Genomic DNA, 21,930 nt, shown 5'->3' with positions numbered 1-21,930 from the left:
CATCCCCTCGCGTTCCCGCTCTTTTCCCCTCCCCTCAGGTCAGACCCACTCCATCCCCTCGCGTTCCCGCCCTTTTCCCCTCAGGTCAGGTCAGACCCACTCCATCCCCTCGCGTTCCCGCTCTTTTCCCCTCAGGTCAGGTCAGACCCACTCCATCCCCTCACGTTCCCGCTCTTTTCCCCTCCCCTCAGGTCAGACCCCCCATCCCCTCACGTTCCCGCTCTTTTCCCCTCAGGTCAGGTCAGACCCCCCATCCCCTCACGTTCCCGCTCTTTTCCCCTCAGGTCAGGTCAGGCCCCCCATCCCCTCACGTTCCCGCTCTTTTCCCCTCAGGTCAGGTCAGACCCCCCATCCCCTCACGTTCCCGCTCTTTTCCCCTCAGGTCAGGTCAGACCCCCCATCCCCTCACGTTCCCGCTCTTTTCCCCTCAGGTCAGCTCCTGGCTGTGTTGGCGCGGTCGGCTCCAGGAATGAGGGAAGAGCGCCTGTCCCGTGGGAGGGGAAGGGGCGAAGGGAAGTGGAAGCAGGCAGCTGGGCGTGTTGGAAAGCAGGGGCGCGTGTGTTCAGGCTGTTGACAAGGCAGACGGACCCTTCAGTGTAGAAACTGGGGAGGATTTCGGGCCAAAGAGGCATATGGATGTCCCCCCCTCACTGAGGAGAGAATGTGGCTCAGAGAGGTGTTCATGGATACTCTGGTGTACCCTGGACCTGGTTGCCTTTTGCTCAGAACTTTCAGCATTTCACACTGACTTCTGTGGCGTGAATGGTATGAGCATGTAAGTAGGAAGAAATATATTTTATACAGGGGTTTTGGGAGGTCTCTTTTAGTATAGTGGCTTCTGCTTTCGTCCATCTTGCCAGGGAAATGAGCACAGTTGCCCCATTTTTGGTATGTTGGTACAAACACTCCTCAGCCTTGCCATCAGTTGCCTCAGCGACATCTGAAAATGCTTTCAGGGCCTTTTGTAAGAAGGTGCTTATTTTTATTGGGATGGCAAGAACCTTGTCCAAACCCTGCTAATTCTGACTGCTGCCATGAAGTTACCCCAGCTTTTGAAGTAATCCCTCTTAATGAGCGCCAGGAATTTGAAGCCATTGCCTCTCCAGTTGTGAGAGGTGTCTGAACACAGGCATCTAGCACTGTTTTTGACACTTTTGGCCTTTTAAATCATCCCCACGTCCAGCTTTGCATATGTGATTGAAGTCTGCAGGAGACCTGGGGTGTCTAAGAGGTTTTTCTGATGGAACCTACAGGAGATAAAATAGTTTTAGGTGTTTACTTTAAGCAACTGAATCCCATTCTCATTTGATAACTCAAAATGATGGGTCAAAAAACTTCAAATAAAATGAGCATTTTTAACACCTCTTATTAGTGAGTTAATCAAAAGAAAGAGGGTTGCTGTTCACCTCTAGAGCAATTTACTTCCTAAATAAAACACTGATGCAGTTACAAAGATCTAACGATTAGAAAAGTGTAATAGGGATCATTTCCATAAATCCACTTGTCTATATTGACCTTTGCAGTGAAGTGAATTGTGTTTTTGTCCTTAACTTTTAAATAACATTCATGAAGTAAATGAGAGAGCTAGGAAATGCTGAGAAATACTAACTGCAGGTGGTGAGATTTATACTTGCATTGCATGATACAGTTTTAATACCGTACTCAGAAAATTAAATCTTACTCCAGCAGCTTTCCTAACTGTCTGTTGTTGTTTATATCTTCTAAATTCATGAGTTGCAGGTGAGAAAAGAACGATTTTTTTCAGGGTTTAAGCTTCAAATATGATCATGAGAGGAATGAATTATGAATAAAATTGTAAGCTTAATATGGCAATACCACGTACATTTCTCCATAGTAAATTATTATATAATCTAGGAAAGTCTGCTTAGTTTATATTAATAATATTTGATGCTTTTGCATCCATAATCCTTTTTGCTGCATTCCTTCTCTGCATCTCTAAGTGCAGAAGACACTTTTGAAATCAGTTGGCCATTGCATTACAGGGCTTAAATGTGATTGATTTTGTTTTCCCGTTCCTTGCAACTGTTTCAGTTCTGTCTATTATGTATGTTCAAGTATTTCTGGTTTTTTTTTTCCTCCTCTCTTCTGTGTAGTCACAATATGTACTCCTTCTTTAGGTTTGGGTGTTTTTACTCTCATTCCTTGTTGAGTCTCCCCAGTGCTGTTAGGAAGTGCCACATTACTCTGTGCCCTTTTTACCTCTAAATCAACTGCAAATAGCCAAACTGCTTTGGTTCAAATTTTCCGAAATGTAATTTCAGCCCGACCTTGTACAAATGTTCAGACTGAATGAATTAAGACCACCAGTCTCCAGCAGAATAGATGCAAATGTTAAGCAACCTCTGCCTTTCGGGAATTTTAGGAGGGTTTTCTTGTTCTATGTGTATTGTAAACTGCACTTCAGGGTACTCTAATTTGCCCTTGTTAGCAGATTAGCAAAACTTAACTCATATCCATTTTTTAAATGGCTGCCTTGGTGGAAAATCTTACAAATGGGGGATTATCAATCTGGAAATGTGTTTTGAGTGTTTCGTGAAGGTGAATGAAGGAGAGGTACATAGCATCCATATTTGAGTGTGGATTTACAATAGTGGCCTTTGCTTTCCTTCTTCCCCTTTCCCTTCTCATGCTCAGCCTAAACCTCATGGATTTTTGAGGAGGCTTTGCCATTGCCTTTGCTGGTGTCCAGTGCAGGTCCTGAAGGCTCTGTGTCAAACCTGGTTTGCAAGGCTGGCAATGAGCTTGGGTGTCTCTAGGTGGTCTTTTCAGCAGCAAGCTGTCGGTGGCCTCAGGCGCTGCCATTCTGGGAGGCGTTCCAGTGGAGCGCTGCCCTCCCATTTTGATTCTTGCGACTGGGACAGACAGGCGGCCATTTGCAGCCTCGCTGTCCGTGTCCCTGGCGTCCGGCTCCATCAGGTGGAGTTCTTCACAGAGCTGTTCCTAGCAGCTCCTTTCCTTGGAGTCTTGATTCAAAAGGTAAGATTGAAGAAGAATGTCCAATTTCTGACACAAGAATGCCACAAGAATGTGGCAATTTTCTTCTTAGTGGAAGTACATGAAGCTATAAATGGAACTGTAGCTACTTGATAAAATAATCACTCTGAAAGTTAAAAAAAGTTAAAAGGCTGGTTTTCTTAGCTTTCAAAAAAAAAAAAAATCACCAACCCAAAAAACCCCCCAAAACTTTTAAACATGATTTAAAAAAATTCTGAAGATTAAAAAAAAATTCTGAATATTCTAAATATTTTAATTGTCATGGTCTTATCACTTCAAGCCAGTAGCTGAAGTTGTGCAGCGTGTTTGCATGTTTTCCAAATATGAGAAGCCGTTTTGGAATATATATTGGAAAAGGAAGAATAAAATGTTTTATGGATGCTATTATTTTGAAAAGTTTACCTTACCTCCTGGAACTTCACTGGATGTAGCACCTAATTAAAGGGGGGTTTGTGTAAATGTGTGTTTATCACACCTCAATGAGAAAACAATGAGTTACTGCACAATTTTATACCATTTTTTTAAAATTTCAAATTATATAAAAAAAGTTATTATGAGAAAGGGCTGAAGGAGGGCTGTTATATTCAGTGTGTTCAGACCTAGTCTACCAGGGATATCTAACAGCATCGTGACAGGCATTTAGGAGGAAACCATAATGAATTCTTACTGTTTTCTCCTGGTTGGAATCTGTTTATCAGTGTTGGGAAATTAATTCACCTTGGAACTAAGTTTGGTTGTTTGTTTTTTTTCTTTATGGCTGCACTTCAGCCAGATGGTTTTGAGTTGAACTGTGGGCAGAGGTCAGAATGGGCTGGAATGTCCTTAGGCTTTATTTCTGAAGCTGTTTCACCAGAAGTGCTGTGTCAGCTCTGGAGGGGATTCTGCTGAGCCCTGGTGTGATTTGAAGCCGGTTGAAAGAGTTGATGAAGGAAGCTGGGTGCAGTGCAGCAATGGGAACTCCACTGGAAGAGCTAATCTGCATCTTGAGGTCTGTTCCTGTTTGCAGGCATGGTGTGGAGGGATTGTGGCTTTGCTTAAATCCTGGTTTCTTTCCCTTTCCATTAGACTGTGCTTTTGTATGTGCTAAGGGTGCCTGCCAGCATCCAAAGTGAGGCAGTATCTAAGAATCTCTCTTATCTTCCTGCATATCTCAGAGTCAATATGTTATTTATATATGTACATGTTTATATATTTTTAAATATTTTTATATATGTAGAAAGTGTCAGTCACATTTGCTGCCCTTAATTTTGGGGTTGTTTTGGGCATGTCTGTAAGCAGTGGGGAAGAGGAATACTATTCTACAATGCTAAAACACTATTTAGGTCACTGGACAAAACAAATAATACAAACATTTATACCAGTTAGTTACATAAAATGGTGCGTGGTGGTGAAGCATCCTGGGGTAGGCCATGGGTAGGAGACAACCACATCTGTTGGCAAAATCAGTAGCCGCTCTACAAAGAGAAGAAACCCTGTTTTTTACCTCTTTGCAGTTGAGACACTTTTTTAAGGCAAAACAGCAGAGTGTAGTGTTGTAATAGATAACTGTCAGCAAATAGCAATAAGGGGAAATGGGGAACTGTATTTAAAATAAATAAAATCTGAAATCTTTTAGTAGCACCTCATGAAATTTCTATTATTGTCTATTATTGTAATGAGTTGAACAATATCCTATTTTTAGTGGAAGGTCAACTTGAACTTTAGTTGAGCAGGGTCTCTGGTTCTGAACACAGATAGGAGCACTTTAAATGTGATAACCAAAGGGAGGGCTTGGAGCCAGACCTCCTTAACCTATCATTAGGGGCTCAGATAGGCATCCGTGTAAGAACTGTGTGCCACTTAAACAGAGAGGAGTCCTTGTTCTGGGCTCAAACTGCATGCAGTGAAAATAGCGCTGAGACTCATGTGGAAGGATTTTGGAGTTCTATTTAAGAATTTAAAATAGGTCAAAAAAAATTTATTATTTTTTTAAAAAGTGAAATGCTGCTATCTGATGTTACACCGCTTTTCTTTTGTGTGTTGTTTTTTTAAGTAAATGCTTTTTCAGTTTCTTAAATATTAGAACTCCAGTTTTCAGACCAGTAACTCTAGTACCTGCAAAAATGCACGTGGAAGAAATGTTTCAGAGATTAGATTATTCAAGTATTTCTGGCCTAAGTAGTATTATTTTAATTCTGCTGTCACCCATAACGGTGCATGTCCAGCGGAACTCCACTGATGAGAGAAATTGTTTACTGGTAGTGAGATACTGTCAGGTTCCCAAGTTTCCATGTTAGACTTTACTGGGAGGATGTTTCTTGCAGTGGCTGTAGGTTTAGGGCAGTAACACATTTTTTGGATGGCTGTTGGTTGAGAAACAGTCCAGAGTGCCAGGAGAAAGCCAAAGGCTGTGGAGCTGCTCAGGCTGTAGGATTCACACTTCTGCTGCAACATCGGAGCTGCTCAGGCTGTAGGATTCACACTTCTGCTGCAACATCTCCTGGAATTTGTGGGTGTTGCAGCTGGCTGAAGTGCGTGCGTTCACCAGAGGAGGGATTCTGATGGGACATTTAAGGGAGATGATTTCTGACCTTCCTAGGAATAAGCAATGCTAGTGTCAGGGTAACCCTAACATGGGAGTAAGGAATAGAGATGGTGTTCTGTAGATTTATAGTGTCAATTGTTTCTGAAAATGTTTTACTCTCCTCACCTGCTTTCTGGCCTCAATTAAAGAATGTGTGGGTAAGGTGCTTCGGTGTTGCTATGGTTTTATTCCAGTGCTCTGCCACTGGCATTCTCTCTGGTTTTGAGTAATTAATTTTTTCTCTGTGATTCTGTTTCCTTATGTGATAGTGGAACGCAACCTCTGCTTGAAACAGATAGAAAGACTGTAGGAAAAGGAAACATGATTACTAAACAAGGAAAAGAGAGCTTGTTCTGAATGTTATAAAACTGGGAAAAATATTAAATTTTCCTCTCACTAGATAAAAGAAAGTATTCATGAGACAAGTTTGTTGAGGTGTGATGCTTTATTCCACCTCAGAAGTTGTTTTGTTATTTTTTTTCATAAACCTTAATTAAACCTTTTAATGCCCCTAGGTCAGTCAGGAACCACTGCTTGCCATGGGGATTCTCCAAAATTCATAACAAACTAGGCTTATGCTGTTTTCTTGGTAGATTGATTGTAAGGTTTGATGTATCACATTATTTATGCTGAGAACTGTGTTGAAGAACTTGGTGGAAATCTTATGTTGCGAATTTTAACTGTTCTTCAGATGTGGATTGAAAAAGATGCTCTAGGGAGATAGTAAACACAGGCAGAATTGAAAGGAAATGCAAAAAGAAGTGCTGTGGTTTTTTGGTTTTAATTATTTGGGCTAAGATTAAAAAAATCTACCAGTTACTTCATTGCTAGCCTACACCTAAATGCAAAGCCTGTTTAAATAAAGTGGCTTTCAGTGAATTAATGTTATTAATGGATCTGAATCTTGCCACCTTCTCCAGCTCTCCTTTTTGGTGTCTATGCATTAATAATGTTTCTTGTTGCAAGTGGTAAGAAATTATGAAATCTGAGATGGCTATAGAGTAGCCTGACAGCTTTGTCTGGAAATTTAAATAATTTAGCAGGTGCTTTATGGACTTTACCTGGTGTTAAATGGGCCAGGTGCTTCCCAGGAGATACTGCTCCATTCCAGAGCATGGTCTGGCCTACAGAGTCCAAGAGGTCTCTGCAGTACAACAGCATGGACTTTTCTTTGCCTGAACTAGAAGATTTTAGCATCCTGAGTGTCTTATATTGTGTGTCAGCTAGAGGATTAAAGGAAAATGCAGTAATTGGTTTTTTGTGGCTTCTATGAAGTCTGATTTGCACTTGCTGTACTGACTGTAGCAAAAAGGCTAAGAAATTTTATTACCAGAGGGCTGTTGGTAACAACTAATAAAGCTGTAGAGTAAATACCAAAATTAGGAACAAATAGTAAAAAAAATTCTGTTACGTATTCTCAGCAATGTTTCATATCTTGGAAATCCTCAGGTGCCCTGTCCCTATGTATGTTGGTAAAAAATACAAATCCTGACTACTTTGTTTTCACATTTCTTCGTTTTTTAGAAGGCAATAGGCCTTTGCATTTTCTGAAACTGCTAGGATAATATGTCGTGTGTCATTTTAGGGTGCCCTACAATAGGAAAAAAAAACAACAGAGAAAACAAATTTGGTGCCAAGTTCCTGGGTGAGAGCTTTATGAATCCTTTTGCTGTCCAGTTCGTGAGTCTGAGAGTGAGTCATTGCCTCCAGACTGAAGCTTGGCATACAGTCAGAATGCATGGCAAACCAGTTGCTGTGCTGGAAATTCCAAGAATAATCACTGGAAGTGTAAGTAATTTCATGCTTCGTGTCATCTAATTGTTCAAAACCTTTTCAACTCGAAACTTTCTTGCCACGCTTGTGTTCTACCGTATAGCTTTAAGGATGCCCATCCCCCTGCCAGCCCTCCAGCGGCCGCTGTGTGCTGTCAGTCATCCTGAAATACACTGCGAGCTTGTCAGGCAGTGCCTCGCAGATGCCTCAGCAGCCCCACAGTGAGCCAGGGCAGTTGCACTGAAGTTCCTAACACAAGGACATTACATAGACAGTTGCTTTAGTGCTGCATATGGACCATATGTGTTCTAGCATAGGTGAGTGATGCACTGTTGGCTTTCTAACAATCTAGCAGGAAATGGATTCTAAAGTAAAGGATTTCTAATTTATGCAGAATGTCTTTGGCTCTGCTTTCTGACACTTACTAGTTTATGTCTGTATACAGTATACTTATAGATCCTAAAAAAAAGCTGCAGGTGCTGTGTTCACGTTGCATTGCAGATGGATATAGACTTTGGCTGTTTTTCCAGTGTCTTTTTCTTATTACACCAAAAGACTCAATAGTTTTGACATCTGATGAAGACAGAATTTTCATTATCTTGAGGTTGGTAGCGTTTGGTAGGAGCGTGCAGGTGGTTGGTTTTCTGGCTGTTCTGGGACACAGCTGTATCTTGTAACACATGCTTAACATCCTAAGTGTTGTAAGAGCTGCTGGTGCACAGGGCTGAGATTGCCTCCTGTAAAGGTTAATCTAACTGAGTGTGAGGTTATACAGCCTTTGACCAAAATATCTCGCAGTTAGGGCCCCTGCTGTAGTTAGGGGGATGTTATACTGCAGTAGACAAATGCATTAAAAAAAAAAAAAAAAGGGAAGGTGGAATGTTGATTTTCACTTTTTTCCTGAGGCAAACATCAGATTTTGTCGTCTTAATGAGTATGATCTAGAAGGACAGAGGTTCACTTAGTAAGTGGAAATGCCAGAGAAAATCCCAGGATGAGCTTTACTGGCTGTTTATTTTTCTTTCTATCACCTCTTATCCTTGCCTTAGGTAAAAAGAAATAACTAAAGAACCCAATTTAAATATTGATTAGCCTATATGGTATATAACAGTAAGGAGAGCCTGGTAAGCTAAAAATATGTAGTCAGATTAACAAAATAATTTAAGATCTTGTGGTTTTCACTGCATTGGCTTGCAAAACTGTTTCTGTCTTTTTAGAAACAAAAGGAAGTTTCACGAAGCATTGGAATTTTTACTTAAAAAATATTGCTGGAATCAGCAAGTGAGCTCTTAAGTGAGTTATTTTTATCTTAGAATATAATTGAAATTTCCAGAGACAGTAGTTTTTGCAATTGACTTTCAGCCGATGACTCGTTATGGGCCCGACTCAAGGCTAAAAGCTATTATTGGCTTAACTGGCTTTTGAACTCAGGGCTCAAGCAAAGAATAAAAATGCTGATGTTAGGCAGATGCTAAGGGCAACAAACAAACAAACAAACAAGCAAAAACCACAGAACAACCCAGAATAAGGAAAGTCGTGACATATGGGTTCACATTTTTTCTGACCTGCAAAAATGGGGTTGGATTTGTAATACTTCCCAAGTTTGGGAGTGCTCTGTGGTGGGATTCTGGAGCACAGTAGTCCTTTAGTAACAGGAATTGACCTTAATTACAACTACATATTTATCTGCCAAAATTTAGAAAAGACCTGATGATTGCAGGTAGCATACAGCAGAGGAGATTGTGCTGTGAGAATGGAGAGCGAGCGGCAAAAAGGTTTAATTTCTCCATTTTGAGTAAAGCAGGTGCTGACACCCTTCCATCAAGGAATTGTGGCAAGCCACTGCAAGGTTTAAAGCGTGAGTGTATCTGCACAGAAATAACCCGAGTCAGCTCCTGGTTTCTGTAGGGCTCAGTAGGAGCTCAGAGTGCAGCCCCCATCCAGTTTACCTGGCCCCTTGTCGCTGATGTGTGTCTGACCAAAAAAATGCGCAGCACTGTCGGTACCATCTGTTTGCAGCTGTTGTGATGGATTTCAAGAAGTGCCCATATTTTGGGAGACTTGTGAAAATATCGAAGATAAGGGTTGGTAACCAGCACCGTCATAAAGATTTATTATTTTTCCTAATGTGAATAAAAAGCAGATTCATTGAAATATTGGCCAAAGATTTAGAAAATCAGTGAATTACAGATGGCAGAAAAGGATCTGTCTTACCCAGAGTGTGTAATGATGGGGTTTGATGCAGTCCCAGTGAAGCTGGAGGACAGTATCTTGTTGAATTAAAAGGCATTTCGGTTAAGGGGTGTGCACAAGGAAAGCCGCTCGGGAGCTGCTGGGCCGTGTGTTCAGAGCTGCGGCCCCGGGCACAGCCCGAGCCGCTGCGGGCAGCGCTGTGGGGAGGGGCCGGCAGTTCAACAGCGGCGCGCTTCGGCACTCGCTGCGAGTGTGGGACTGACAGACATCAGTGGCGTTCAGGGCAGGTTGTTAGTGTTGGACAGGAGGAGATCCGCTGGCAATTCCAGTTTTGGGAGTCTCAAAGTTTGTTTCCTTGGCGTTTGTTGAAAGTATCTAAATGTTAAATGTGTAAAATGTGGGCAGTTAATTTGCTTTGACATTTCCAAGTTCTCTTTCCATTCATATCTGTGGAAGGAAAATGTTTTTTTCTGGTCAGTCTGATCTCAGGTTTCTTTTTTCTTTGTTTTTTGGCTCAGAATTGAAACTGAAAGAGCAGTTCATTCCTTGTGCTATTGCCTGGCTGGATGCAGCTGAATTTGTGGGAGCTTAGCTCTGCTGCTAGTATAGTTTGTAATTAAAGAAAAACTTGGCACTTGTGTAACCTTTAGTAAGAATGGCAAAACCCTAAATTGCTTTAAACCTTAATTCTTTAATTATTGCTCATATTATCTTTGCCTGTAAGTGAAACGTGGATGACTCTCCAGATCCATTTCTACACCACTTGCTACAGGTACCCAAAACATAGTGTGTTTTATTAAATCAGTGCTAGGTTCACAGGAAGGTGACAATATATCTCTTCAGCCTGCACAATTGCAGTACATTATTACTTCATTATTCTGCAGCAGTGGTTGTAATAAGTCTTGCTTAAAAAGAACAGATATCCATTATTTGTGTATTTGAAGTCTTTATTGGGTAAAAAGGCTTTGCCAAGCTGTGTTTTATAAGAAGTTAAGTTACTGCAAAATTTAAAGTGTCTTTTATTTTGGGACAATAATCGGTTGCAATCCAGCTAAAGCAGTTATAATTCTTTGTTGACACACACACATTTCAGGCTAATGGCCTGAGCCTGGCCCAGTGAACTTGGTGAAAACTATTAATTCACATCAGTAGATTCTGCATCAAGTTCCTAATGAATGATTTATTCACTTTAAAGACCTTACTTAGCTTTACTTCCGTCTTATTGACTTCAGTAATAGACTTTCTCAACTTAATCTGTCTTGACACTTTAAAAATACTGGTGATTGCAGGGTATAAAATAACAAAATGTTTCCCTTTTCCCGCTGTTAATGTCCAGAAATGTTAAGGACTGCTGTATATACTTTTTGTTCTTAAGTGCTTGTTATATCCCCTGTAATTTATCACATGGAATAAGATACAGATATTGTGCACATAGCATTAATGTTTTTGTTTTGTGATAACTTGAGTAATGGAATTTAATGTTTTTGCTTTAAAGATCCTTTCTGGACTAGTAGAGGATTTCATTTAATGGTATTGTAATTCAATTATCCTTGTATTTTTAACATGTGGTCAGTGTAGAAATCTGTGAGTGACCATAAGGAGTTATATGTACTTTTAGTCTATGATTTTACAGCTCATGTAAGTGTCAGTGTATTTTTTTAATGGTTTAGAAATGGGGAATTGGAAAAGTTATTTATATTTCTTGAGATCAGACTCTTATGGAGCAGGTTTATACTCACATAGGCAGTCTCTGGGCTCTGACAGAATGAGGCTTGTAGTCATGGTTAATATTGGCTTATTGCACTTCTCTTGTTTTGTACCCAGGTGAAATGTCAACAAAAGTGCCAAACATTCAACTGAAAATTGATCCTCGGAATCTACAGATCCAGACATTTACAGTGGAGAAATTACTGGAACCACTGATAATTCAGGTATTTTATAGTTGCAGAAAGTAAGCTGGATAACCATAGAGGGAAGGCAACAAGGCTGAAGAATTATGACTAAAGACATTATTCTGAAAGTCACACCCCCAGCTCTTCTGCAGTTGCACTTTACTCTGGCTCAGGAGCTCTCCAGGGCTTTGCCTTCCAGATTTGGTCATTCATTTGGTCACTTCCAACTTTGCCACCCAGTCTGTCATAGTAAATGCTGGATATTCTAGCTGGTCTCTTGTACAGTGTTATCTACACTGTAAATGGATTTCCAATCGGTGAATAAGTAATTATTTAAAAATAAAGTTGTATTTTCCCCATTTGAAGCTTTGCCTCTCCCAATTTTTTTTTTTTTTTGGTCTTTTCTTCCTTTACTCATTTTTCCTGTCTGGAAGGTTACCTTCCTCAGAAAGTAACCTTTTCTATCATGACTTCATTTCCATCTACTGTTAACTGAACTGCCTCTCTCTCATTTTGTCTGCCTTTCTTTATTTATTTTTGCCTGGATGTGATTGATGGTGTAAGAACGCTCAGTTAACAGGTCAGTGGTTTGTGGAAGTTGTCAGGGATATGTGGATGGGTTATAAAATTAGTTTCAAAGTAGTAAGAATAGATGTCTTGATAGACTGAATTTAAAAACCTCTTATAGAGCAGTAGGTCAGATTGTGCTGAGACAGCTCAGCTCTCTGGGTGTTTTTAGATGAGGTAAAGAAAAGTAAATTTTGGTTTGAGTTTAGCAGGATCAAAGAAACCTGACAAAAGAAAGTGCAGTTCCAGAATAAAACAAAGAAACCATCTAAGTTTTGTGTTTTTTTTCCCTCCCAGCTCTTCTCAACCATTGAAAAGCTTGAGGCTGTTCTAATTGGAAATGCTTTGGTTCTAAGAGGGTATTTTGACTGTCTTTTCCCTCTCTCAAGCTTAATGCTTTGCTTGTTTCATACCTGTGGAAGGAAAACTTATGTTTTGAGTAGATCTTTCAAAAGAAAATGTTAAAAGTATAAAAATAGGGATTAAAGCTCATACTCAATGAAGGGTTATTGAATGGCTGGAAAGATAATAAATGAAAATTAGTCTGTGATTAGAAAGAGAATCAGACCAGTCACTGGTAAAATGATGTTCTTTCCAAATTCACTTTAGCAACTGCTGCTTGGAACACAGTTTAACTTTATTTTGAGATTTTTGTTGTAATTTATTTATTTAATAGTCTTGTAATGCTTTGGCAGGAAAGAAGCAATGGAAGTGACTGAAGTTCTCTGAAGTCTGTCCTAGCCAGTTATGCTAAGTGTTAGGGCAGTCATTAGATTGACAGCAATAACACAGGAAAAAATCGAGGCAGAAGCAGCCTGGGAAGTAACCAGGAAGTAATTGTGGAAAGAGCTGCCGTTCACTTGCTGCATTGACTCTCTTCCCTGCCATGTGCAATTGGCAGTGGTGATTACTGTGAAACTCTGAAAATAGTATAGCAGCTGTTTTGTGTAAAACTCTCTCTGAGTTGGCAACTTCTCTCTCCTTGGAATAAAACACTGTCCCTAAATTGCCCTGGGCAATTTCCCTCTGTGGCCTTTATTTTATTCCAGGTGTTTTGAGGATGTTAGTTGTGAGAGGAAGGCTTCTCAGTCTAGTTCTCAATCAGTGCATCTGGCACATCAAAAAAGGTAGTTGGCAAAGTTAACGTGGTTCAGCCGACACAATGCGTAGAAAAATCCCTGCATTTTGGAGTCCCTTGGTTCTCTGATGAAAAACAGGCAAGTTGAAAGGCTTGTATTCCCACCTGTCATCCACACCACAGACGTTTGCTCACAGGGAAAGCACACGCTGTTGGTTTTAGTTCTACATATGGTGACTTTACCTTCTGCTCACTGGGTGGGATTAGCCAGTGTTTATTTGTATATAATTCAAATACACTGGATTTGAAACAGTGGACAGGGCTTCTGCTGTTGTCATTAGATCAGAGTTCATGTCTTGTGTTTCCTAAATGTCTAGGGATTGAGATCAAGTTACACTGAACTACATTGTTAACAAAAAAGAATGTTTTATGATTGATGCTTAAAATACTTTTTATATTAAAATAAACGTGAACCAAATATTATGATGCTCAAGGTATCAAGACATTGCTTCCTGAATACTGCAGTATTAAGAGATTGTCTCAAAAGTGCTGCCAGTAGCTGAATATAGCATTGGAAGAACTGCTTCAGAGCTTCCTAGAAACCTAATATTTGGCATAACCATGACCCCACAAGAAACCTCACCCCTTCAGCCTAATAACTAATGGCAATAACAGGCAACAGTGGCACGATTCAGCTTTGTAAACGTGGAGGCACATGGCCTGGGAAATGGCTTAGAGACTCCTTGTGCCTTTAGCACAACTGTGTTGCTCCTACCAGAGCTAGGCTGGGGATCTGCTGTGCATGGTAACAATGGCACACTGTATTAGTCTGTGGTTCAGTTCTTTCCGGGTAGGATTGTATAAAGTTTTTACATTCCTCGTTGGGATTCTGCGTTAGAGAATTCAGAGCAGTTTTTCTGTTTTCCATAATCTCCATGGGCAAAGAGCTATCTAACAAATTCGGACTTGTATTTGAGATCAGCTGCTGCCTCCAATGTTTCCTGAGAGTGATGCTGAATATGCAGGGTCTTACAGTCAAGAGTTTTCACCTTCAGGAATCATTATTTTTTAATACTTTTTCATTTGCTTTATTTGCTTTCCTCCTCACCATATCAATGAACAGTATATAGGATGATATTTAACATTTGAAAAACTGCAGTAAAAATGTGCAAAGAAGAATACATTATTTTCTACAGAAATAGTGATTAAATACTTAAAATTTTAAAAAACCCTTCTATTTGATAGATATTTTTGGGCTGCTCTAGTTTTTGATGATGTTTTATGCCTTTCTTATTGCAAGTATTAGCCTGTAATCTGTAACTCATTCTTAAAAATATGGACATTGAAACGGTCTTAAATGTTCTAAAGCTGACATTGAAGGGTTTGTAAAAATAAAAGATCAAGATTTTTATTCCCAGTGCATTCTCTACCAGCTGGCTGATTTATGTGCAATAAATAATTCCATTTTCTTCCTTTAAGCCAGTCAGAAAAATACCCAAGCCTTCTTTAACAATCTGAGCCAGAGTTATTTGTGTTGCTCTCTCCCTTGTGACGTGCCAAAGCAGTTGATGTCAAGTGGATGGTCCTTTCCCCCCATGAACTGCATGAATGGCACAGGGGTCAGGGCTTTTATGTTTGTAGATGTGTTTACAGAAATGTTACCCGCAGGATAGTCGTCTGTTGCGTTTAGAAGTAATGATTCATGAAAAGCACTCAAGTGCATGAATTCATGGATGAGATCTGAAGGTGAGCTAAGGCACATGTGGAACTGTACTCTGTTCTGGCAGAGGGAACAGGAGGATTAAAAAGGATCAGTGAACTTTATGAAAATAAGGTGTGCTTAAGACTCAACACTTAAGAAAAATGTTTTTGGAGTCTTTCCTTAGTGTTGCAGCTCAAGCAATGCCTTAGAGAATAGTCTTTCAGAAGCATTCAGTGGGAGTGTGGAGGCTGTGTTCACATGATGAGGAAGGTGGAGTGGGATAGTCTATAAAAACAAGCTCTTTATAGGTGTTTAAGTACATCGGTAAAAAATAAAATTTGGTCTAAGCTGCAGTAAATCTAAATTCTGGGCAAATTGATTTACAATTTTAATGTTGAGAGGACCCTGAAGAATTTGGAGGTATTGAGCTCTGGTCACTAGCCACTTTCTCTACTTACCCCTTTGGTAAGAAGAGGAAGCATTGTGAAAGGTATTTGTTCTCATTTGTATTCTGGGATAACTTGCACGTCTTACGCTGGAAGTATGGGAAGACCCAGCACTTCTGGGGAGAGAGAGCCTGTGGGTGCTGGCTGACAGCAGCTGAACACGAGGCAGCGTGTGCCCAGCTGGCCAAGAAGGCCAGTGGGAGCCTGGCTTGTATCAGAAATGGCATGGCCAGCAGGACCAGGGCAGTGATCGTGCAATGGTGAGGCCGCACCTTGAGTCCTGTGTTCAGTTTTGGGCCCCTCATGACAAGAAGGATGTCGAGGTGCTGGAGCCTGTCCAGGGGAGGGCCAAGGAGCTGGGGCAGGGGCTGGAGCACAAGTCTTAGGAGGAGCAGCTGAGGGGGCTCAGCCTGGAGAAGAGGAGGCTCAGGGGTCCCTTTGGCTCTCCAAAACTCCCTGACAGCAGCCACAGGCCGGGTGGGGTTAGTCTCTTCTCCCAGGTAGTGAGTGCTAGGAGAAGAGGAAATGGCCACAGGTTGCACCAAGGAAAGTTTAGATTGGATGTTAGGAAACGTTCTTTCCCTGAAAGGAGTGTCCAGCGTTGGAACAGGCTGCCGAGGGACACGGTGGAGTCACCCTCCCTGGAAGTATTCAGAAAGCACGTGGATGTGGTGTTTTTTGGGACATGGCTTAGTGGTGCACTTGGCAATGTTAGCTTGATGGCTGGACTTGATGCTTTTGGAGGTCTTTTCCTGCCTTAATGGTTCCATGATTCCTGCCTTGCTGAAGCCTCTGCAATAGCACTGGTATTTTTTTATTTTATTATGAGCAGGTTTTAAAACTAGCAATGGCAGGAGTTGGCATCAGGATTAATGGAACAGTGACATTTCTGTTAACTTTGCTTTGATCCTACAGAAGGAGGAACACAAAGATGATGCATACTGAGTAAAATTGCATTAGACTGAATTCAGTACTTTTGCCCATTCTTGGTATTTATGCTGAGCTTTGCCTGTCTGTCTCTAAAGCAGAGGGAATCTCTTTGCTTATTCATAATTATATATCTTTTATTTTGATAACAATATAAATTCATTTGTAGAACTTAAACCATTATTGTCTCTTTTGTTTCTTTTAAATGTAGGTTACAACTTTAGTGAACTGTCCACAGAATCCTTCTAGTAAGAAAAAGGGCCGTTCCAAAAGAGCTCGTGTCTTGCTTGCTTCCGTGGAAGAAGCCACTTGGAATCTGTTGGACAAGGGAGAAAAAATTGCCAAGGAAGCAGTTGTGTTTAAAGAGGAGCTTCATGCAGCACTCGCTGATGTGCGGAAGGAGAGTAAGTACAGTACATGGCAAACAATTCAGGCACCACGAGGAATTGGTTTAACCGTGCCTGGTGTCGGAGTGAGGCTGGGGTATCTGTGGGAAATGTGATATGCAAATGTCTGAACTTGGAGTTGTCTCATTACATATTCTGGGATACGACCTATTAGGAGGTAAAGTATGCAAGCTGGGCCCCATTGGAAGAGAAATACCTGTATCAGTGGAAGCTTTCTTGTTTGGAATGTGTTTTTTTTTTTTTTTTTTTCTTTTCATGAGGAGAGGATGCTTCTTAATCATTTTAGTGGCTGTTAAGTATGACTAAAAGTTAATGTCTATTTTAACTTCTTGAAAATAACTGTTTACCTGAATCTCACATTAAGGCCTCTTAAATCTTCCCTCTTTTGTGCATTAGTAGGGGTTTCATTTGGGAAGGTACAATAGTCCAGTGTGGAGGTATGTGAGAGTAGGAGGAGGATGGATCCTTTAACCTACCGTAAGAGTCATCCCCTCCTGATAGAGCAGCTCCTCTCAGGTGAGTTGTGTCATATTCTGTGTCCTCCTGACTTAATCTCTCAATTTTGAACCTGATTCCCAAAACTAGGCTCATTTTTGTGATCTGCAGAGAATGTTGTAGCCATTTTCTTGCAGGCTCTTTGTTGTTTTCTTGAGTTTTACTTTTCCCCATGGAAACTGGAAACATTTGGGTGAGCACGAAGGCCATGAGTCACATGGCCAACATCCTAAATGTGTTCCTTCAGAAATCACAAGTTACAGTTCATTTATGTTTTAATTATATCATCCTGCCCTTAGTAAAGATGGAACTTAATCAGGTTTTTCTTTAAATTTAAATTTCTTTTATTTGTTCGTCTTGCACATGCAGCTGGGGTGGTTTCTGAGTCTCTGCTGCTGTTCAGGGCAGTGATTACTTGCTTTTGGCTTCCTCTGAATCTAGAGATGGCTGTGGTTTAGAGTTTGAGCTATGCATATGGTGTCTGAGATACCTTAAGGTCCTTTGTGATTAAAAGCGTTACGACCAGCAAGTATCACTGTTATCTGTCACACTGAGCAACTGAGGCTCCTGCAAAATCATTCATTTCAGAGTACTCTTAAAATGTTAGCCCATCCATTACAGGCTGATAACACAAGGTAAGAATGAAATATATAGTTTTATATTGATTTTTATACATAGAGAAATTGAAAATGTGAAATATTTTTTTAGTACTTACTGATTCTCAGCCAAGACCAGAGGTAACTACAAAAATAAAAAACACATAAAGTAGATTATATATAACCTCATACATTTTAAAAGAAAGTTAAGTCCATGTTATCACCTGTCGTTATACAATGATGAAGTGAGTGGTTGCAGCCGATCTCCCTTCAAGGATTTGCCAAACTGCTCAGGTTAGTTTTAAGAAACTGTAAACAAATTGTAAAAAAAGTAGCAGTTTCCTAATTTTGCAGATATTGTTAACCTTTGAAGCTGTGTGCTGTTTTTAATTTGTGGTATGCCGCATCATACGTAACTTTACTGCCTGTTATTCAGGCCGCACTCTGCTGCTGTTAAATGTCTCCTGGTATTTACTTCAGGCTCTTTGACGGGATGTGGGTCATCAGCATGTGGTCACCTGCCGTGCATGTCACAGCATACAGTATTTAATTGTGTGACTCTGGTGACTGGCAGGGACTTTTATTAATGCAATCTTAAATTAATTAGTAAGTTTTGCACATGGCTACAGCTTGTATTTCCTGGATAATGGAATTTTGAAGAAATGCTTTAGATAATTTCACTCATATCAACCAAACTCAGATTTGCACATGGAGATCTGGAAAGAATAAATTCTGTCTCACCTCCTATTGTGTTTTACCTCGTGTCGCCTGCTGAACTTGTTCAGTTGGGGATGCATCATGAGCATTAAACACTTATTCCTTTTGAATGTCAATTGCCAGCATGAAAACTCCTTCATTACTTTTGGAACTTATTAATTTGGGGCTCCTTTTGAAGGAGCGATTGACTTTTTTCAATCTGCTTCTGATAATCCTATTTACAATAATGCTTTGGAGAATAAAGGAGCAAATGAATGGGATAAAAATGAAGAGTGGGGGTGATATTTGGTGTATCTAATTCATCTGTGTGTAGTTCATGGCCTTCAGAAATCATGATGGCATAGATATGGCTTCACTTGGCACAGCTTGCTCTTGGCACTGTCAGTAGATGAGATTCTGGAGTCTCAAATTCAGTTGAATTCTGTTAGTGACCTCTGAAAGAAGGTGCTACTATAATAGATGACAGACATGTTACCTGGATAAATAACAGTGTCAGCTTCCTTTGACATCTGCAAAGTTTTATCAAAGATTTATAGGCTTAGAGCCAATAATTTAAATAGAGGTTCTCTGCATTTTTCTTTGTTTCCTCTCAAGAAAGTACTTTTTAAGGCCTGCCCACATCTTGATAAAATCTTCTTTTGGAACTCTGCTAAATGGGTCAGCAGCAAGGTTTGTGGGTGGTGGACTGTATGCATCCTCCAGAAATCCACTGGCCTAGTAGCTGACGAACTGCCATGATTTCCTGTTGATCTGATTTGGTGAAGCTTTGTTAGAGGCTACTTATATCCACAATTTTATTCTAAAATGGTGCAATAAACCCCAAAGTAAGTGTATTGAAAAACTCTCACTGAGAGATTTCATGTGCATGCGGCATTTCAAAAGATTGTCTTCTAATTCAATGTTCTGTGGAATACCTGAGCCCTATGCAAGGAGTGTAAGGAGCATTGTTCAACCCCGAATGCTTCTGACACTAAATATCTGTCTCAAATTCATGTCCCGATTCTGAGATTTAATCAATTTTAAGGCAAAAGAGTGATGCTGTTCATGTGGTGAAATGTTGCTGTAGAAGTATGACTTGAAGTCTAGTGTTGTCCTTAGGATGATGAATTTTTGCATTTATGTGAAGGTGTGATGGCTTACAGTTCTCTAACAGTTGCATGGGCATAACTGAAATGTTTGGTATTTACTGCCATTGCTGACTGACTATATATAGTCAGAAACACAACAGTTGCTGTCTGCCTTGTTTCTATCTATTGCAGTGTCAGTGTTTAGCTGTTATCATGCTCAAGTGTGTTCCCAGATAAACCTGTCATCACACAGAGCAGTGAATTGGAAGCAAGTTACTTGCTGGAGTTACGTTTTGAGCCTTAAGTTACTATTTAAAAGGAAATTCTAACCAATACTTTGATGTTTTGAATGTCCATGTTTAATGTCTTTTGATATTAAACAGGGGAAGCAAGAGTTTGATGGCATGGAAAACACTCCTATTCACTGGCAAGAAATGGGTGCTTACTTAAAAGTGCATTTACTAAAGGAAAGGTATAGGGATCTTCTGTATTATACTGTGTTCTTGTTTGTCCTTTCTCTCATCTTAAAAGTAAACTTAACTTTCTCATTCTACATGAAGAGGTACGTGTCTGTATTCTGCATCTGAGGGACTTCTGTTCTGGGAGGCAGAACTTAAATGCCTTAAAATAATCTGTGCTGTACACTCCTTTCATCAAACCCGGAACAGATCCCCTGCAGAATAGCTTTTGACATCAGCATCACTGGATCAGGTGCCCCTGAGTGGGAAAGGGAGAATGAAGAGGTGGGTGTAAGGCATGATGGGGATGTGTGGTGGCTCTGATTACATGTTAGGAAGAACTGGATGAGATGTGGAAGTGGAACTTCCTGATATGCAGTGGTGAAATAGTTGCTATGCAACAGAATCCAGTGGTATCTGAGTGGGATAAGAGACTGTGTGGTGGGGGAGACATGTCCTGTAACAGCTCCAGGAAGCTATTGTGAGAATCTGAGTTATCACAGTGTTGAATATTAGGAACATGCAGGAGGTATCGATCTGCTGTGCCCTGACACTGATAGTGTCACTTCACCTGGCTGGCTGAAGCAGAATCCTTCTATTTGCTGTAGCAGATGGAGGTGGTATTTGTAGGAACAGAACAGATGATTGTACTGGTGACTTGTATTGTTTAAGCTTGTGTTTTTAGAAAGGCAGGCTTTTCTGTGCTGTGATGTGACCTTGATTCCCAAGCTTCTCTGGTGCTTACTATGATTAATGTGTGAGTTCATGCCTGCAGAATTTGAGGCTGCATGTACTAGTGTCAGCAAGAGCTAATAAGTGTTCTTTTAATGGTGAGACCCCATGTGGAATGCAGTGGTCAGCTCTGGAGCCCTCAGCATAGGAAGGACATGGACCTGTTGGAGCCAGTCCAGAGGTGGCCGCGAAGATGCTCTGCAGAACTGAGCACCTCTCCTGTTAAGACATGCTGAGAGCGGGGCTTGTTCAGGCTGAGGAGAAGGCTCTGGAGAGACATTACTGGAGCCTCTCAGAAGCCGAGGGGGTCCTACAAGAGGTCTAGAGAGGGACTTTCTACAAGTGGGAAAGGCTTAAATTGACAGAGGGTGTTTTAGATTAGATGCTAGGAAGAAGCATCTATCTGTTTCTTCACTATGAAAATGCTGAGGCACTGGCACAGGGTGGCCAGAGGAGCTGTGGCTGCCCCATCCCTGGAAGTGTCCAAGGCCAGGTTGAATGGGGCTTGCAGCAACCTGAGCTAGTGGAAGCTGTCCCTACCCATGGCAGGAGGATTGGAGCTAGATAATCTTTTAGGTCCCTTCCAACCCAAAGCATTCTAGGATTCTGTATTAGAAACCATTGTGGGTTTTTTCTTAATCATTTGTAGTTCTGTTCTCTCAAATTTGAGACTGAAATGTTGGAAATTCTTTCTACTCACTTTGGTATGTCTGTTCCCCCCTTAGTAAATGAGCTCCCATTGTCAGCTGTGTTTCTCTGGAGCTGTAAAGCCTTCAGCCTCTAACTGTGCAGTTCAGGAGTGGGTGACAGGGCTTTCTTGGCAACAGTACCTCCTTGTGGGAGGACACAAGAATGGCATAAAATTCACTGCATTCCATGTGCATTTCACACTGCTGCAGTTAAAATTAAAAAATGAGATGAGAAAGCCAGTTGTAAATACAAATAGAAGAGAGGAAAATGTGATACTTGGATGGGATTTCAAAAGGAGAAAGAAAATCTATTCAAATAAATAAAAGAAGAAAGCATAATTTTGTTGATCTTTCCTAAGGCAGTGAAGAGCACTTGGCTGTCGTCAGTGTGATGCTGAGCACTGTCTCCGAGGGTGCTCACTGCCTGCAGTTGGTGGCGTTGTTGCAGTGTCTGTACAGACAGCCTGGCATGAGCTGTCAGCTAATTGCCAGCAGGCTCACAGTTCACTTGTTTTTAAAGGAATTTTCATGTAAGTTTTTGGATATTTTTGGTGCTGGATAAAGTATGTGAATATTCTAACTATTTAAAAGGTTACCTGTGGCTGAACAGTGT

At 40.7% G+C, this 21,930-nt stretch overlaps 1 protein-coding gene across 7 annotated transcripts in view; it reads left to right on the top strand.

The window, feature by feature from the left end:
- The first annotated feature begins 2,859 nt into the window (after positions 1–2,859).
- Positions 2,860–21,930, top strand: part of CTNNA3 (catenin alpha 3) — a 421,074-nt gene continuing 402,003 nt past the window's right edge. For 2 of the 7 annotated variants that reach the window (XR_005257324.1, XM_038140205.1), the window contains exons 1-3: positions 7,519–7,668; positions 11,369–11,475; positions 16,368–16,560. Coding sequence is in view for 6 of the 7 variants with exons in the window: in XM_038140205.1 (XP_037996133.1) it covers positions 7,644–7,668; positions 11,369–11,475; positions 16,368–16,560 (325 nt within the window). In the remaining variant the exon portion in view is untranslated. Of the gene's footprint in view, positions 2,998–3,802; positions 4,004–7,163; positions 7,367–7,518; positions 7,669–11,368; positions 11,476–16,367; positions 16,561–21,930 lie in introns of those variants that run through there. The other 5 variants (XM_038140209.1, XM_038140206.1, XM_038140210.1 and 2 more) reach the window with 5 other exon arrangements.

Source organism: Motacilla alba, chromosome 6 (genome assembly GCF_015832195.1).
Source record: "Motacilla alba alba isolate MOTALB_02 chromosome 6, Motacilla_alba_V1.0_pri, whole genome shotgun sequence".
NCBI classification, from domain to species: domain Eukaryota; kingdom Metazoa; phylum Chordata; class Aves; order Passeriformes; family Motacillidae; genus Motacilla; species Motacilla alba.
The sequence above is the reverse complement of the archived record's forward strand: the minus strand, read 5'-3'. Positions and strand labels throughout refer to the sequence as shown.